Source organism: Candoia aspera, chromosome 5 (assembly GCF_035149785.1).
Source record: "Candoia aspera isolate rCanAsp1 chromosome 5, rCanAsp1.hap2, whole genome shotgun sequence".
Classification (NCBI taxonomy): Eukaryota; Metazoa; Chordata; class Lepidosauria; order Squamata; family Boidae; genus Candoia; species Candoia aspera.
Window position 1 is genome coordinate 115,308,721 of NC_086157.1, and position 18,936 is coordinate 115,327,656.

The 18,936-nt window shown below is 49.9% G+C and overlaps 1 protein-coding gene across 2 annotated transcripts in view; it reads left to right on the forward strand.

The window, feature by feature from the left end:
* Nucleotides 1-16,215, forward strand: part of ARRB1 (arrestin beta 1) — an 83,594-nt gene extending 67,379 nt beyond the window's left edge. Inside the window, exons 10-16 of one of the 2 annotated variants that reach the window (XM_063306011.1) lie at nucleotides 87-159; nucleotides 2,927-3,064; nucleotides 4,586-4,669; nucleotides 5,973-5,996; nucleotides 7,896-7,966; nucleotides 9,424-9,475; nucleotides 14,222-16,215. In XM_063306011.1, coding sequence (XP_063162081.1) covers nucleotides 87-159; nucleotides 2,927-3,064; nucleotides 4,586-4,669; nucleotides 5,973-5,996; nucleotides 7,896-7,966; nucleotides 9,424-9,475; nucleotides 14,222-14,336 — 557 coding nt within the window. In that variant the 3' untranslated portion in view covers nucleotides 14,337-16,215. The remainder of the gene's footprint in view (nucleotides 1-86; nucleotides 160-2,926; nucleotides 3,065-4,585; nucleotides 4,670-5,972; nucleotides 5,997-7,895; nucleotides 7,967-9,423; nucleotides 9,476-14,221) is intronic. The other variant, XM_063306012.1, reaches the window with a different exon arrangement.
* Nucleotides 16,216-18,936: the final 2,721 nt, after the last annotated feature.

Genomic DNA, 18,936 nt, shown 5'->3' on the forward strand with positions numbered 1-18,936 from the left:
TCTGTGGAAGTTGCCCAGCCAGCTGGCCCAGAAGCCATTGGCACCCCCTCATGTCTCTCCCTCTCTCCCCCCCACCCACTTTGCAGTGCGCCAGTATGCGGACATCTGCCTCTTCAACACCGCCCAGTACAAATGCCCTGTGGCCGTGGAGGACGCGGAGTGAGTACCCAGCAGAGGGCACAGCGGCCGCCCCTGCCCGTGGCTGCCCAAGGTCTCCGGCTCCTGGGAGCCTACAGTCTTGCCTCCCTCGAGGCCGGGCGCAGCAGAGCCACGAGGCTTGCTTGGAGATTATGCGCCTGTGGCGAGCTGGCCTTAGGGATCCAATAAAAGCAAAGGTGTTTCTATTGCTTTGTTATCCCGCATCTCCTTGCGTGCAAGCCCGTCTGCGGACAAGGCAACCCTCAAATTCTTAACCCAAGTGCCATGAAAAATGCGCCACCCGCATTTTTGAGGGTGGGCCAACCCTCAAAATTTTCATACGCTTTAATTTTCGTAATTGGCCCATTTATTTATTTGGTTTATACATTGCCCATCTCACTATAAAAGTGATTTTGGGTGGCTTACAAATGAAACAGTCATAAAAACCCATTATAAAAATAAATAACTTGGGTGACCTTGGGCCAGTCTCTTTCTCTCTCAGCCCAGCTCACCTCACAGGGTTGCTGTTGTGGGGAAAAGAGGAGGAGGAAGGAGTGTTAGGTGTTTTTGCCGCCTTGAGTTATTTGTAAAAATAATAAAGGCAAGATTAAAATAAATTTTAAAAATCCAAAAAATCCTAAAGATAAAAGAAGCTAAATTATCCATGGCTTACCCATTTTTTATGGTATTTTGGTTAAAAAATTGAGGGTCTGCTTATCTGCAGATGGGTGTATACGCAAGTATATACGGGATATACAGGTACTTTTAAAAAGTATTACCGTTATATACTCGTGGAGAAGCCCATCCACGGATAAGCCGAACCCAATTTTTGGAGTGTATTTTGACACCTAAAATTCTCGGCTTATTCGCGAGTATATACAATAGTCTTGAAGGAGGTTAAATTTTTCAAATGGTCCTTTAGTTCTGCCCCCCGTTTGTGTGATTTTGAGAGTCAAGGGAGTGTTCAGATTTGATAAAAGGAAGTGCTGCACTGGAAGGCCACGGATGATCAGCCTCAAACCTTCCTCCTTATTTTTGGATTTGCAAGGCTGACAGATGGTCCAAATGTGCCCTGTTGTGGCAAGGAAAGAATCTGGGGAAAGGAAGGAAAGAGGAGCTGCCAGCCAAGCATAGAAATGAGCTGGTATAGGCCTCTGTGACATTGCATGTCATCGGATGGAGCAAACGGTATGAATTACAGGTAGTCCTCGCTTAACAACCATTTGGTTAGTGATGGTTCAGACTTGCGAAAAAACTGACTTACAACCGGTCCTCACACTTATGACCGTCGCAGCATCCCTGCAGCCACGTGATCACAATTTGGGTGCTTGGCAACCAGTTCGCATTTATGACTATGACAGTGTCCCAGGGTCACGTGATTGCCATACTCGCCCTTCCTGGCCGGCTTCTGACAAGCAAAGTCAATGCAGAACCACGTGATTCACTTAACAACCACATGGCTCACTAACACCCATGGTGATTTGCTTAACAACCACCACAAAAAAGGTGGTAAAATCGGGTCAGATTCGCTTAGCAACCAAACTTCCAGTCGCGATTGTGGTCATTAAATGAGGACTACCTGTATGTCATTTGTGTCCTTTGCGTGATGATGTCATTATGCACATGCCGTCACTCGTCCTCCCCACCATAACGTGCATAGCGTGGTAGAATCTATCAGAGTTTTCTTTCCCTTCGTTCCTCGTTTTTCCAACGTTCAGTGTGTCTTGCGTGCTGCTTCTGCAACAATTTGCATAAAACTGTGCAGACGTTTTCTCTCCTTTTCCACTGTATGCGTTTTCCCCCATCAGACTGCCTAATATTTTGTTCTGCAAGCGGTTTCCTCCAACGTGGAGCGCTGTGTTGGCTTCTTTCTCCGCTAGATGCATATTTACGCCCACCAACACTTCTTGAAAAAAAAATTGGAAACTTGCATTGCAAAACTCTGGAGAGAACAAACAAACAAAAAAATAGCTGTGGCTTGGTCTGAGTATCAGTTTAGAAAGTGCAAATTGAAATCTGAACTGAGCCCATTTCTTCCCCCCTCGTGCACACTTACGAACGGCCCCCTGACCCAAAATTTGTTCCAAAGCTGCAAAAAATGTTCCAGTGATAAGATGATTTCTGGGGTCTGTTGGCGGGGCCGGGGGGCTTCTTGGGTTTTGCTGCTCCTCTGGACAGAACTGGTTCCTCTCCAGGTGCAAAACCTGAGTGCGCAGGTGCACAGTACAGTCATCATCCGCCTGGGCAAAGTGTAGCTGTTTTTTCTGGTTTTATTTTCTTCCACTGGGAAATAGAGCTGCAAGGGACAGAGGCAGTAAACTTTTACAGGGAGTCCTCGACTTACGACCAGAATTGGGACCAGAATTTCCATTGTAAGTTGTTGCAGTCATAAGTCAAGTCACCATGTGACCAGACCCGATTTTACGACCATTTTTATGGTGGCCGTTAAGCAAATCACTGCAGTCATTAAGCAAATCCAGCTTCCCCAATGGGTCTTTTTGGCGGAAAACAGAAAAAAAAGTCACAAAACGCAATCACATGACCATGCAACCAGTTGTAAATGCGAGCCAGTTGCCAAGCACCTGAAATGCGATCATGTGACTGCGTGTGTGTGTGTGAAGATTTGCGACCCTCGGAAGTACTTTACAAGCCATAAAGCACTTATTCGGAGGCCATAGTGATTTCGGACCGTTGTTAAACGAACGGTCGTAAGTGGAGGACTACCTGTATTATTAGACGATGCCCTGATTTAACATTTTGCCTTGTCTTCTTTGCAACCTCCCTGCAGTGATGTGGTGGCCCCAAGCTCGACTTTCTGCAAAGTCTACACTTTGACCCCCTTCCTTGCCAACAATCGGGAAAAACGTGGACTCGCTTTGGATGGAAAGCTGAAACACGAAGACACCAACCTGGCTTCCAGCACCCTGTGAGTGTGTCCTTCCCTCGGCCGGTGGGGACAGTTCATGGGAAGCAAGCGGACACGCCTTGATGCGCCCCGTCCTCAAAGAGGGGCCATTGAGCAAACGCACGTGGCTTTCACCGGGTTGGCATAGAGGCAAACAGCTGTTCTGTTTACAGAAATGTTTGCATCCCGCCTTCCTGTCCCTGCCTGGCCTGTAATCAGAATAAAATCGGTTGCAGGGGAACAAGGTGAAAACAGTTAAGAGGGCAGCATCGTCAAAGAAATCCATCAGGTCACAAAACTGGGCGCGGGAACGCAAAGTGGAACTCCACCAAAAAAGCAGCATTTGTGTGTCCTGGTTGAAACCTGGCAGGGAGAAAGGAATTGAGTCCTTTTCCTGGGGCAGGGAGTTCCAGAGATCTACCAAGGGAAAAATGCACTTGGGAACGAAAGCAGCCCACTTGGTGACTCAGCTCACAAAAATTCGGAAAAGCACCTTCTTTCGCAGCAACTCTGGGTTTTAATCTCCTGTCGCTCATTCGAAAGGCAGAACAGCCTTTGCTTGTTGTTTGGAATTTAGGCGTTTATTAATTGCTACAGGTAGTCCTCGACTTACGACCACAATTGTGACTGGATTTTCCATCGTAAGTCATTGCGGTTGTAAGTCCAGTCACCATGTGACCAGACCCAATTTTACAACCATTTTTATGGTGGTCATTAAGGTAATCACTGCTGTCATTAAGCGAATCACCATGGTTGTTAAGTGAATCCAGCGTTCCCAATGGGTATTTTTTGCTGGAAAAGGGCAAAAAAGCCACACACACAAAAAACGTGCCTGTGGGACTCTGCAGCCGGTCATAAATGCAGGCTGGTTGCCAAGTGCCCAAAATGCGATCATGTGACCGCAGGGGGCTGCTCGGAAGTGCTTTGCAGACTGTAAAGCACCCATTCCGAGGCCGTCATAACTTTGGACCATCATTAAACGAACTATCGTAAGTTGAGGACTACCTGTATTTCTGTCATTTGACTTCGGTTCACGGAAGCTGTCTCGTGCTTTATTTAGGGCTGTCGGTCAGTTTCTGGGATGCTTAATTGATCGATCATGTTTGAAAGGTTCTGCAAAAAATAAGCAAATAAAAGGCATGCCTTGGAGCGGGGTTGGAAGCGGAGTTAAATGGAATTTCCTTTTTCCGTAAACCAGGGGGTGGCTCCCTTCATGCAGCACCTTCATCTGATTACCCATTTGGTGGGTCTGCCAGAGGCAGCAAAGGACAGATCAGCCACACGGGTTTTAACTGATCACATTTGGTGTGAACGCAGCCATGGGGGTCTTTCGCTGCCCCGATTCGGCGTGTTGTAGGAGCCCAGCCTCTGTGGGGGCTTTGGAAGGTGGATAAGCAATAAAGTGTAGGCCTCTGCACCCCGAGCCTTCCAGGTGGGCAGCTGAGGGAAAGAGAAGGGAGGAGAGCACAAGCAGAGTTCTCAAGTTTTCACGAGTCCTTTTTACTTGCACGCAAGGCTCAACGCTTTTCTCCCAACGCCCAGGTTGAGAGACGGGGCCAACAAGGAGGTGTTGGGCATCATTGTCTCCTACAAGGTGAAGGTGAAGCTGGTGGTCTCTCGAGGAGGGTAAGTGGGGGGCTGGCCTGGGGTCTTTCCTGGACCAGCACCCGTCTTGTGTGGGCTTCCCCGGGAATCTCCCGCTCAAGTCGGCGGGGGTGGGCTCTGGGTCCAGGGCCGCATGGGCCAGTGGTCTCCCTCGGCAGCCCTCTTGGTTGCCCATCGTAGTCGTGCCGCTTGCCGAGGCCTGCTAGCCCGTTTGCACTTGTAGGAGCATGACTATCCCCAACCTGGCGCCCACCAACACCGGGTTGGGTTCAGCTCCACCATCCGAGCTGGCTGAGAGCCGGTGAAGTGCCGTTCAGCCAAGCCGGGAGGCCTCTGGTTGGGGAAGGGCAGCAGCAGCGGCAGGCGTTGGGTCCGGTTCTGGGGTTCGTCTGGGCGTGGCCGGTGGCTTGGCTGCTTTCAGAGCCGTGGGGATGAATGGGCAAGAGGGTGCCCAGAGAGGAAAGGAGACCCCTTTGCTGCCAGCCAGTGGAGCCCAGAGTCTTGCAACTCAGGCCTGGCAGCAGGTGGGCTGAGCCTTGTGGCCGGCTTGCCCCAGGATGACCGAGGGCCAGGGACCGTTTTTCCGGGCTGGGTCTACGACGTCCTGCGCCCCCCGCACCGGAACGTTTTCTGACTTGGAGGCTCAAGTGGGGCAGTCCCGTTTGCCTGCTGTGCTTCGTTCCATTGCAGGCAGACCGCCCCCCACCCCCTGGCCCTCCCCCTCCTCCCTCCCTCCTTCCAGGTGTGGAGGAGTAAAAAGTCAGCTCCTTTAATTTTTTTTACAAGTTCACTGACTGAAGAGGGAGTGATAGACTTCCTTTTTTTAACCAGGTGAAATTGACAAGAGCTCTGCCACTTTTCATTCTAGGGGGAGGGAAAACAGGCAAACTCCTCCCTTTCCCTTTTCTTTCTTTTTTCTTTCTGCTTCTCTTTCCCTCTTCTCTCTCTCTCTCTCTCCTTTTCTCTTTCTCTTTCTCTTTCCCCTTCCAACTTTCTCTTCTTTCTCTTTCCCTTTCTCTCTTTTCTTTCCCTTTCCCTCTCTCTCTCTTTCCCCTTCTTTTCCCCTTTCCCTCTCCTGTCTTTCTGGGGAGGGAGGTGCAGCAGGGAGCCCACCAGTCAGGGGCCTCGGTGAGAAGCGCAGTCTGGACCACAGATCAGGCCATCCTGGTGCCAAAGGGGCGTGAGGGTTGGGCCTCCAGAGGGGTTTCCCGAGCCAGTCCCCTTCCAGCACCTTTGCGCACGGGAGACGAGCAGCTTAAGGCGGGCAGCGTCCTTTGCTCGGGGCAACCGGTTACTAATCCTCTCCTTTCCTCCATAATGCCAGCCTGCTGGGAGATCTTGCCTCCAGGTAAGGCCTTCCAGATCCTGCTTGCTGTCGCCAAATGCGGTGCCACTTCCCTCTGCCAGGGGCTTCCATGGGGAAGGTCACAAAAGTCAAGATGGTGCCTGGCCCACACAGCTGAAGCCACGCCCCTTTTTTACACACAAAGGGTGTGGTGTGGCTGCAGTCATGGGCTCCGGTGCCATCTTGACTTTTCTGACCCCCTTTGTGGAAGTCCCTGTCTTTGCATGCAGAGTCCTGATCCTGTTCCTCACCTGCTCGTTACCATCTTTTTTTTGCCACATTGTTCACCCTTTCAGGCCCTTCGAGCCATTTCCCTCTTTCTTATTTGTTTGTTTGTTTCGATTTGGATGCCGCTTGATGCCAGCCGACTCCGAAACCGCAGTGCCCTTCCCTAAGCCCAGATGCCCTTTTCTCTTCCATCAACCCCTCTGAGAGATGTCCTGCTCATCTCGTCATTTCGCTTTCTGTCCAGCTTGTTTATGGACTGTCCCCTGTTGCAGGCGGGAGACTGGGGGGGGGGGGCGGCCCTGTCTTTGATGAGTCAAGGAGGAGATTAATGATAATAATAATTCCGAATACAAAGTGATAAAGTCTTGGCGCCTAACACACCAGATTTAACTGTGGTTGAAAAGAAGAAAGTGTGGATAATCAATGTGGCAATACCAGGGGATAATAGAATAGCAGACAGAATTGGAGAAGGTCACAAAGCATCAAGACCGGAAAATCGAAAAAAAGATTATGGTATAAACTGGCCATGGTGGTCCCAGTGGTTATCGGCACACTGGGTGCCCTTCCAAAAAGCCTTGGACGGCCCTTAGGAAATCGGTGCATTGACAGCATTTCTATCAGTCAATCACAAAAGGCCACACGGCTTGGATCCGCACGCAGACTGTGCCAATGCACTACGGCATCCCGGTTCCTGGAAGAACGTGATGCAAATGAAGGCCCACACCAGCTAAGGAACTGGCAACTGTGATTTCACCTTGTGAATAATAATAATAATAATAATAATAATAATAATAATAATAATAATAATAATCCTGCCTGACTTCCAGGGATTATGGGCAGTTTACAAATGGTTAAAAACATTTAAAGAACAAGAAAACAAAAAGGAACAAAGATGGCAGAGATAATAAATCCAGATGGGATCAAAGAAAAAGGAAAAAGTGGGGCTTGGATCCCACTCGCCAAAGCCCTGGGCGAAGAGCCACATCTTCGAGGCCCTTTGAAACACCCATAGGGTAGGGGGCCATTCAGATCTCTGGGGGACCTTATGGACCACATTTAGCATGACTGAATGGAACTGCCATGTTCAGAGGTAGTCTACCTATTGATAGAACTGGGGCAGGGGTAAGGCAGGGTCTTAAAATTTAAGTTTCAAGTTTAAGATAAGTTTGGGGGAGCAGGAAAGGTGCTTTGTGGGGGAAATAGTCCCTCGGCCCCTCCCCTTTTGGCCCTGCCCCCCCCCATTTCTTATTTACCTGCTAATCAAGCAGGCCTGGAAAGAGTCACGACAGAAGCAGGATGCTCGGAGTCTCCCCCCACCCCCAAGTGGCGTCCACAGGGTCTCTCGCCTTAATTTCAAATTAATTTTAAAAAGCCGTGGCTGAAATGGATGAGATCACCAAAACTCACCAGTCTTTGGTGTGTCCCCCCCCTCCAAATCCTCTGGGCTGTTGGGCAAGAATGCAGAAATCTCAGCGATTCAGGCCAACCTCTGGATGATCTTGTGAGCTCTCATCCCTTTAAAAAATGGCTTTCTTGGGATGCCCTCGCCAGGCACCAGCGATAGCTTTGCTGGCAGCCCAGCTCCAGAGCTTGGGAAGGGGGCAGCCCAGAAGGAAGGAAGCTGGCTCTGACTGTGCCCAGGACAGGACCCTCATTCTCCTCTTTTCCTTCCAGCGATGTGGCCGTGGAGCTGCCGTTCACCCTGATGCACCCCAAACCCAAGGAAGAGCCGTTGCACCGGGACAGTGAGTATCCCCGACTCCTCTGCGTGGGGCTCGGCTGGGCAGGAGCCGAGAAAGTGTCTGGTTTTGGAGCTGGGCTTGGGCACCTGGATGGGTCTGGGCATTGAACCCTTTTGGGTGGCGGTAACAGCCTTGGCACATAGTGATGCCAAAGCGAAGGGATCTTTGGCACTCCATGCTCAGCTTCTGGAAAACTTGGTTGTATCTGGGTGGCCCCGACTTCATGCAACCAGGTTAATACTGTCCCCCCCCCCAAATACAAACCTCAAATCATTGGTATTTCCAGCATAGGGCTCCTGCGCCATTGGCACAGAAGCCAGAAAGGTGGGCTGGCTTCTTCTGGTGCAGGATGGGGAGGTGGGGCTGAGCAGCAGGAGGTGGGCACAGAAGAGGCAACAGGAAAAAGGGGTCCTTTGCAGTGGGGGGTCGTCCTTCACACTGTGCCAAAAGCATCCTCTCTCCAGGCTTGGCAGGGCAGGGTACCTCCTCCCAACTTGTTTCTTGCGGTGCTGGAGAATTTAAAAATTTTATTTATTTATTTGACTTTCTGGAGAGGAGGGTGCTGGGCAGTGCCTCCTCTTCGCCCCGCTGACAGCCCCCCAGCTGCTTCCCTGGGAGATGCCTCTTTTTGGTCTCTGCCTTGGGAATTTAATGGAAGCGGAGGGAGCCAAGGAGGCTGCAAGATGCCGGAGAAAGAGCGGGACGTTGGCTTCACTCGTCCTCAGCCTTGGCTTTGTTAAAGAATGGCAAGACTGAGGGTGGGTCCTGAAGCCGTCTCCCCCCTGGGTCGAGGATTCAGGTGCTGGAACGCTGGCCAATTTTCTTCCTCCTCATCGAACTGAGGACGGTGCTGTGATGTTCGTGGCCTGTTGCTCAAGAGCGAGCTTGGGCCTAGATAATTATGGGAAACCATCATGGTCCTTTGGGTGTTCCCCGTGGTTCTTCCCCAGCGCAGTGTTTTTCAAACTGGGCCACTTTAAGAGGTGTGGACTTCAACTCCCAGCAAAGCTGGCTGGGGAATTCTGGGAGTTGAAGTCCACACCTCTTAAAGTGGCCAAGTTTGAAAAACACTGCCATAGTGTAAAGCTCCATTGCAGATATTCCCCCCTCCCCACCCCCTATGCTGGCATTGCCTTCTCTCCCAGTGGGGCGAAAGGCCATTGTGCATCCCATGCTTCCTGCAAGGGGTGCCTGCCCCCAGTTTGTGGTCTGGTTGCAATGCAGCAACCAACAGGCTGCTGCGTGGGGTGTCCGTTGTGAAGCAGCCTTGCTCCCGAGCCTTTCCGAAGGCCTTGATCTGGAACGGGCAGGATTAGCATCCCCCCGAATGTCCCCCGTTGAGGACTGCTGTCTTGAGAGGGCTGGCGAGTTGAAAAATCGTGTTGATTGGGGATGGAGGTAGGGACATTACTCCTGCCTTCCGAGGAAACTGACCGGTTGCCTTCATTCCTTGTCTTTAGTTCCAGAGAATGAAGCTTCCATTGACACAAACCTCATAGAGCTTGACACAAAGTAAGTCAAACTACTGGTGTGTGTGTCTGTGTGTGTGTTGGGAAGGGGTCTACAGGGGAAACCTGGATCCTTTGCATGTAGCCCAGCTACAGGTAGTCCTCAACTTACGACCATCCGTTTAGTGACCATTCGAAGTTACGACTGTGCTGAAAAAAGTGCTTGCGACTGGTCCTCGCACTTACGACCATCGCAGCATCCCTGCCGTCACGTGATCAAAATTCAGGCACTTGGCAACCAGCATGTATTTACGATGGTTGCAGAGTCCTGGTGTCACGTGATCACCATTTGCAACCTTCCAAGCCAGTTTCTGACAAGGAGAGTCAATGGGGGAAGCCATATTTGTTTAATGACCATGTGATTCTCTTAATGACTGTGGTGATTTGCTAAACAACCATAGCAAAAAAGGTTGAAAATCGGGCATGACCCACTTGACGACTGCCTTGCTTAATGACAGAAGTTCTGGTCCCAATTGTGGTCATAAGTTGAGGACTATCTATGTAGCCATTTCAATCCTCTGCCTTGTAACTCACTAATAGTGAACTCACCCGCGCTGGCAGATCGGTGGTTCGAACCTCTCGCCCCAACCCTTGAGCACCCAACCCAGCGTGCGCCTTCTCTTCCTTCTCCTCCTTTGCATGACCCCAGCTCTGGCCGTGCCTATGTGCACGTGGAAGCCAGAAGGACACCGCCAGCACCTTTCTTCTCTGCCTCCGGGCTTCTGATACGGGGGTCTTCTGCCCTCCCTTGCTCAGAGACCGCTAAGGGGGCACTGAGAAGGGCTTGGCTCCCCGCAGCATCTTTCCCTTTTTAACTCTGCTCGGTTGCTGCTTCTGGCAACGTGGAGCTCACAGGTTTGGGAAATGGGACAGCCCCCTGCAACATCTGTTTGGCCGGTGACAGCTGGGAAGCCGTGGAAAGGCCAGCTTCCGGGAGAGTTTCAAGTCAAGGTTGGACAGGCGTTTGCTGGGATGGTCCGAGGATTCCTGCTCTGGGCAGGGGGTTGGACTAGAAGACCTCCAAGGGCCCTTCTGGTCCTGCGAGTCTATGATTCTGTGTCCAGCAGTGACAGAGGGAACGCATAGGAACCAAAATCTTAGGATGCTCCTCCTGTTTTGGTTGCCTGAAGCTTTTAGTCCCAGTGGTTAAGTCTTCCCCTTTAACAGGCTAAACTTTATTTGTTCACTTGTTCAACTGGTGCAGCCACCCATCTCACATACATGACTCTGGGTGGCTCACACAGTAAGAACACAAATACAGATAAATAACAAAAACAAGAACAAAAACGATCAAAACACATCAAAACCATTAAAACCATACGAGTAGTCATCAACTTATGACCACAATAGAGACCGGAGAATTTGTCATTAAGCAATGTGGTCATTAAGTGAGGCACCACGTGACCACACCCAATTTTATGACATTTTTGCAGCAGTCGTGAAGCAAATCACCGTGTTTGTTAAGTGAATCCTATGGTTCCCCATTGGTTTTGCTTGTCGGAAGCTGGCTGAGAAGGTTGCAAATAATGATCACGTACCTTGGGAGACTGCAACTGTCATGAATACATGCCGGTTGCCAAGTGCCCGAATTTTGATCACATGACTGTGGGGAAACCACAACGGTCGTAAGCGTGAGGACTGGCTGCAAGTCACTTTTTTCAGCACTGTTGTAACTTCATCGAGGACTACCTGTAATCCGCAGCATAGGACAATCCATTTTGTAAACAGGGTAACCATTTTGCAGGCTCCATACCACCACCTCTTAGTTTAACATTAATCTCCATTGAAATCTGGCAGTTCATCTTAACTGGCATAATTCATATTATCTGCAGATCCAGATATCTGAGTCTGCAGATAATATGGGAGGAAAGGGTTTGCTTTAACCCAAAGGAGACCATCAGTTTTGGTTATTCAATCTAGAAGGAAGGGAGGGAGAAGAAAAGGAAGGAAGGAAGGACAATACACAAACACACACAGACATATCTATACATGTATACATCTATGTATATGTATATGTATATATTGCTAGGATAAACTTAGTTCTGCCTCCTGGAGTGAAATGTTCCAGACTTCCAATTAAAAGCTGTTAGTGTTTTGACCTGAGACCTTGTTGAAAGAACAGTTGGTCCCGAATGGGAATGACCAACTAGCGACGCTTTTGCTGGGTGGATCAAATTCCTCGCCTGCAGTTAGCCTCTGGTGCCCCTTCCCAACTTTGCTTCTGTTTCAGCACAAACCCAGCATTACAGAAGCAAGATCCCAGGAGCATCAGCTCTCTGGGGCATAGAAGGGGCAGTTCCCTGGAGGGGATGATTAGGAAGGAGAAATTCACATATTTGGGGAGTGGGTGGTGGAGTAGAAAAATTAAAGTACAGTAGAAGACAATGGGGAAGGTGGATGGACGGGATTACAGAGACCATTGGCAAGTTGGAAGTAGACAAGGTTGGAGTAGAAGGCAAGGTTGGAGTAGAAGACAATGGGGAAGGTGGATGGACGGGATTACAGAGACCATTGGCAAATTGGAAGTAGACAAGGTTGGAGTAGAAGGCAAAGTTGGAGTAGAAGACAATGGGGAAGGTGGATGGAAGGAATTAGAGAGATTGTTGGCAAGTTGGAAGTAGACAAGGTTGGAGTAGAAGACAATGGGGAAGGTGGATGGATGGGATTACAGAGACCATTGGCAAGTTGGAAGTAGGCAAGGTTGGAGTAGAAGACAATGGGGAAGGTGGATGGAAGGAATTAGAGAGATTGTTGGCAAGTTGGAAGTAGTCAAGGTTGGAGTAGAAGACAATGGGGAAGGTGGATGGATGGGATTACAGAGACTGTTGGCAAGTTGGAAGTAGTCAAGGTTGGAGTAGAAGACAATGGGGAAGGTGGATGGATGGGATTACAGAGACTGTTGGCAAGTTGGAAGTAGTCAAGGTTGGAGTAGAAGACAATGGGGAAGGTGGATGGATGGGATTACAGAGACTGTTGGCAAGTTGGAAGTAGTCAAGGTTGGAGTAGAAGACAATGGGGAAGGTGGATGGATGGGATTACAGAGACCATTGGCAAATTGGAAGTAGTCAAGGTTGGAGTAGAAGACAATGGGGAAGGTGGATGGATGGGATTACAGAGACTGTTGGCAAGTTGGAAGTAGTCAAGGTTGGAGTAGAAGACAATGGGGAAGGTGGATGGATGGGATTACAGAGACTGTTGGCAAGTTGGAAGTAGTCAAGGTTGGAGTAGAAGACAATGGGGAAGGTGGATGGATGGGATTACAGAGACTGTTGGCAAGTTGGAAGTAGTCAAGGTTGGAGTAGAAGACAATGGGGAAGGTGGATGGATGGGATTACAGAGACTGTTGGCAAATTGGAAGTAGACAAGGTTGGAGTAGAAGACAATGGGGAAGGTGGATGGATGGGATTACAGAGACTGTTGGCAAGTTGGAAGTAGTCAAGGTTGGAGTAGAAGACAATGGGGAAGGTGGATGGATGGGATTACAGAGACTGTTGGCAAATTGGAAGTAGACAAGGTTGGAGTAGAAGACAATGGGGAAGGTGGATGGACGGGATTACAGAGATTGTTGGCAAATTGGAAGTAGACAAGGTTGGAGTAGAAGACAATGGGGAAGGTGGATGGACGGGATTACAGAGATTGTTGGCAAGTTGGAAGTAGACAAGGTTGGAGTAGAAGACAATGGGGAAGGTGGATGGATGGGATTACAGAGACCATTGGCAAGTTGGAAGTAGACAAGGTTGGAGTAGAAGACAATGGGGAAGGTGGATGGATGGGATTACAGAGACTGTTGGCAAATTGGAAGTAATCAAGGTTGGAGTAGAAGACAATGGGGAAGGTGGATGGATGGGATTACAGAGACTGTTGGCAAGTTGGAAGTAGTCAAGGTTGGAGTAGAAGACAATGGGGAAGGTGGATGGATGGGATTACAGAGACTGTTGGCAAGTTGGAAGTAGTCAAGGTTGGAGTAGAAGGCAATGGGGAAGGTGGATGGATGGGATTACAGAGACTGTTGGCAAGTTGGAAGTAGTCAAGGTTGGAGTAGAAGACAATGGGGAAGGTGGATGGATGGGATTACAGAGACTGTTGGCAAGTTGGAAGTAGTCAAGGTTGGAGTAGAAGACAATGGGGAAGGTGGATGGATGGGATTACAGAGACTGTTGGCAAGTTGGAAGTAGTCAAGGTTGGAGTAGAAGACAATGGGGAAGGTGGATGGATGGGATTACAGAGACTGTTGGCAAGTTGGAAGTAGTCAAGGTTGGAGTAGAAGACAATGGGGAAGGTGGATGGATGGGATTACAGAGACTGTTGGCAAGTTGGAAGTAGTCAAGGTTGGAGTAGAAGACAAGGTTGGAGTAGAAGACAATGGGGAAGGTGGATGGATGGGATTACAGAGACGGTTGGCAAGTTGGAAGAACTAGGTTATCATGAGGCACAGGTCAAGATGCCAAGCATTTGTCCATACAGTCTCCAGGAGTCAGACCCACATCTAATTAACTTACTGAATAAACCATTATTATCTGGGTTTGGTCGAGATGCACTACCCACCCCAATCATTTTATGGCTCAGTGCGATATGTGAAGCTGGTCAGTTGATGCTTCGAAGCTCCTCTTTCTGCGAGACGGTTCCAGCTTTGAGACGAAAATGGCGCTGGCCACAGAAAGGTAAGTCCCAGGCCGAGTTTCCCCTAGCCCCGTCTGCATGCCAGCTCTTCTCACCCGTCTCCTTGTGCCCCTCTCCTCTTTTGCCACAGTGACGATGACATCGTTTTTGAAGACTTCGCCCGGCAGAGACTGAAATGCATGAAGGACGAGAAGGAGGAAGAGGAGGTGGACGGGACAAACTCGCCACAGCTGAACGACAGATAAACTGCTTGCCTCCCCCCGTTTCTCTCTGTCTCCACCTCTAACACCCGAGCTCTAGTTTTCTCCTCTTTTGTATAAGTTTTTGGAAGTTGCTTTCTTTTTAAAATGTCGATCGGGAGCCTGCGGGGAGATCAGCCCTGCAGCAAATCCTGGCCTGGGTTTGAGGTCAGCTGCAAGCCCCAAGTTTGCTGGTGGGCTCTAAGAATCGAGCCGTGCCGATGAGCCACGCTTAAGGCACGTGTGGGTGCGCATCTGTGTCTGTGCTGCGGGGGGGACGCTGTGTCACAACTGTACTTGCTGTCTGCTCTACTGGGGAAGAGGCATAGATGGAGAGTGAGCCTCCATTGCTCCTCCTTCGTCAAACCCAGACTCGGGACCAGCTGCTAGGGGGGACTGGAGGGAAAGGAAAGGACCCTCTTTGTGCATGCTGAAATTAACTTGTGCGTGGCCGGAAGATGGAGGGGCGGCCATTTCTGTGGGTGTTTGAAAGCCTCGTGATCAGAGAGAGCCCGTTGGTGGCTTTTGAGCTTAAGGGTCGGGGCCAGGGCTGCAAAAGGCATGGGGGACGTGGCGGGGAGTGAAAATGGGGAGCAAGCCAGGAGTCACAAGTCACAGCGCGCTGTTAATCCTGGAGGTTGGCTCACCTCCCCTTCTGCAGCCTCCCTCTTCACCATCGGCGGCCCCAGGACCAAGTGCCACGTTCCTGGCCAAGTGGCACCATGCCATAGCCTCTTCTCCAGCAGGCCTGGCTTCCTGGCTGGCAGGTTCACAGGACACACTTATTTTCTGGCTTGCACAGAGCCCAGGATCCAACTGACTCATCGGGAGGATTCTCACAACCCGCTAAGCACAAACACCAGCCAACTCTCCCACTTCTCTCTCAACTCTAGAAATGCCAGAAATTTGCCCCCCCCCCCGGTGGTGTCAACATCAAACTCTCCAGTGAAAGGTGAAAGGTGAAAGGTCCCCTGGGCCAGCACCAAGTCCTGTCTGACCCTTTGGGGGGACGCTGCTTTCGTGACGTTTTCTTGGCAGATTATAGAGCGGGGTGGTTATGTCAAAACACCATTTTTCCCATGCATGAAAAGGGACAGGGTTTTGATTGCAAAGTCCCAGTCCCCCCCGGACTCTCCTGGCAGAATGACGTCATTTTCCTAATTTCGAAAGTTGAGCTTGGATGGGTGTCCCAGGATGCTGCTGAACCCAAATCTGATTTGCTGCTTTGGGGAGTAGCATCCCGTGTGAAATCTGTTGATAGGGTTGTTAAACCAGGATTTATGGTTTGGTATGTTCTGTGAATCCAGTTAGTTGTGGTCTATTCCATGAACCGTAGTTAAGCAGACGAAGGCTCGGTGCGTGACGTGAACGCTGCCTGTGACTTGAAGAGGTTTGGACAGAAATAACATATTAAAATGGTCATTGGCTCCCCTGCCCACATAACTCAGCCGTGCCCTCTAAAAGCTGATGGGTCACAGCCCCAGATGGGGGGCAGCCTCCCCTACAGCCATGCCCAGGTTGATGATGATGGACGATGACAGTGTTCGCCTTCCTTTACCCCGTTGTTGTGTGTGACACTGGGTCCTCACAATGTGCCCTTCCAGACTGGGGAAACATTTTAGGCTCCCCATTGTCCCCCACACCGAGATCGGGGCTCTGGGACCAGGCAGGGATCAAATGCAGTCATGGCCGCCCCCCTCTCAGCAGGTGGAGAGCAGCATCCGCACATCTGCCGGCCCTCCGCTGCGCCCCGCTAACCCAGCCGCGTGGTCCATTTGCTGATGTGGTCCCTTCGTCCTGTTCTTAGCTTGGCTTCCGTCCCCTTTCTGTGATGGTTTCTGTGGTTTTGTCAAATAAATTATTCTAATTCATTAATCCGAGAAAAGGTCCCACCTCCCTTTGATGGTGTCTGGTTTCGTTTCTCTCCGTGACAGGCCAGGAGTGCTCGGACGGCTGTGGCCAGCGGTCAGTCTGCGGATAAGCGTGCAGGCTAAAATGGAGCTGGGGAGGTTCTGCCTGTTTGGGCACTCGGCTGCTTCACACAACACACTTTCTCAAGTCAGTTATAAAGGCTGCACCTGCGCACAATGCTAAACCTGGTTAAGTCCAGTCTTGGTTCCCTTTTCTCTTTTTAGCCTGTTGGATCAGTTAGTTTATAGTTTAATGTATTGCACGAATGCAGAAAACAAGTTAATTCAGTAGCCATGTGAGTCCAGCAGCTGTGCCCACTGCAGGAGGAAGGGGACAATGGGCAAAGGGGTAGTGATGTTCTGAAGACTTGCTGGACCTCTCGTGGCTTGTGGGACACCAGCATTTCTGGAGATGGAGATTGCTGGTCCAATTACAGGTAGTCCTCGCTTAACAACCACAATTGGGACTGGGTGTTTGGTTGCTAAGCGAAGCAGTCGTTAAGCAAATCTAACCTGATTCTACGACCTTTTCTGGCAGTCATTAAGCGAATCACTGTGGGCGAACCATGTGGTGGTTAAGTGAATCATGGGGTTCTTCATTGATTTTGCTTGCCAGAAGCTGGCCAATCCTGTGACCAAAAAATGGCAATCCCCTAACCATGGGATGCTGCGATGGTCATAAATACAAACCAGTTGCCAAGTGCCCAAATTGTGATCATGTGACTGTGGAGACGCTGCGATGGTCGTAAGTGTGAGGACCGGTTGGAAGTTGGTTTTTTCAGCACCACCTTAAGTCTGAACCATCACTAAACAAATGGTTATTAAGTGAGGACTACCTGTAGTGTCATTTTGGGCTGTCAGAACCACAGGTACAAATTAACTTAGTGACTAACGATGTCACGTTTTAACCCTGGCTCCTAAGTAATCCCTTTTCCGGCTTTGCGGAATACCTTAAACCAGGGGTTGTCACATTTAGGAGTACTGCAACAACCTAAAATGATATATGAATGTATGTGCCCACAATCCATAAACTAAACTAAATCATGCCATTGCTGTTATAGCTCAGCAAGAAATAAGGAAGGGGCAGTGCGGACACTATTGACTAGGCAGGACCAAACGGCGGCATCTTTTCTCGGGGGTGGGAGTTAAGGGTAGCACTGGCACCCAGTTGGGGGGGTGCCTTAAGGCAGTGTTTCTCAACCTGGGCAACTTTAAGACATGTGGACTTCAACTCCCAGAATTCCCCAGCCAGCCATGGCAATTCTGGGAGTTGAAGTCCACACATCAACACGTCTTAAAGTTGCCCAGGTTGAGAAACCCTGCCTTAAGGCTTCGCAAGGCACTCTGTGGGCTGTTCAACTTCTTAGGCTGCCTTCAAATGATGGGGCCCAACATTTCAGCCTCCCCAGTTGTGGGGCTAGAAAGGGATTTCTGGGGGGTGGAACGCGATGTGGAGACTGTCTACCCCACTCTTGCTTCACAGACAATGCCAGGCATTCTCCACTTCAGCCACACAAACACACACACACACACACAGACAATTCTGACCCTCGTTTTTGACCCCATCTTTCCTGTGGCCTCAGTTCTGAGGTTTTGCTTCCTGGAACCTGACAGGAGCCACTGATGTAGTGTTTGATGGGATCCATTTCTCCAGAGTCAAGGCTTCTGGATTATTATTATAATTATCCTTTATTAAATTGATATGCCACCCAACTCCCAGGGATTCTGGATCTCCAATACCACCAAACTGGGCATGCACCTTTCAGCAGGCCAGCTGGAGAAGATCACAAGGGACGCCCCAGAATAGAACTGATGATTTCCAACAGAAATATTTCAGGTATGGGGTTTATTCTCTTGCTGTCATTCCATTCATGTCTGAAGGTGTGGCTGTTTATATCTTGGTTTGACAGCAAAAAAGACCCATCCAAATTTAGGCTCTGTTGTCCTCAGTCTGCCTTCTTTATAACTTCACATCTCCTGAGTGCATTCACACAGCACCCCAAATTCATGGGAACTGAGCCCTCTATGGAAATGCAACACCAATAAAAAAAAATAGGTGCCTGGGTTTCACACAGTGGGCTTAATTTTCTGAGTTAACCCATTCTTCTGAGTTTCCATCAGACATGGAAGCATGGTTACGTGCAACAGGCTAAGCCACTGAAAACAAGCAAGATTTGCAGCCACTGAGGTTTGCATGCAGTGTGAATACAACGAGGGGTCTTGCCTTGACTGGGTTACAGAGCAGGTGTGAACACAGGCAAGTGTAGAAACCCAAGCAGAACCCTTCGCATTTGCATTCCTGCGAGTGGCAGAAGTGCAAGAGAGGGGGCAGGGGTGTCAAAAAATCCCAAGAGCTTGACTGCTTTGAGCCCCCTCCCCCCACGGATGCCCCTGCAGAAATGGACCCTCTGCCTTCTTTGGGCCTCTAATTTTGTCCTGGGACTAGAAAAAGTATCCGGTCATTCGTGCGCAGGGGCCGGCTTAGGGTGTCAGCGAAGGCCTGCAAGTCACAAGGAACGTGCAAGACACAGGACAAGACAAGGCCGTGCAACTTTAGGAAAACGTTGCCTCTTTTATTATTTTCCAGCCGTTGGGCAAGAGCCAAAGGCAGTAGGCGAGGAATTGGAAACATGAAATACCAGCCCCCCTAGCATGGGACATAAAAACCCTCATGATTTGGAAGAAATAACTTGGAA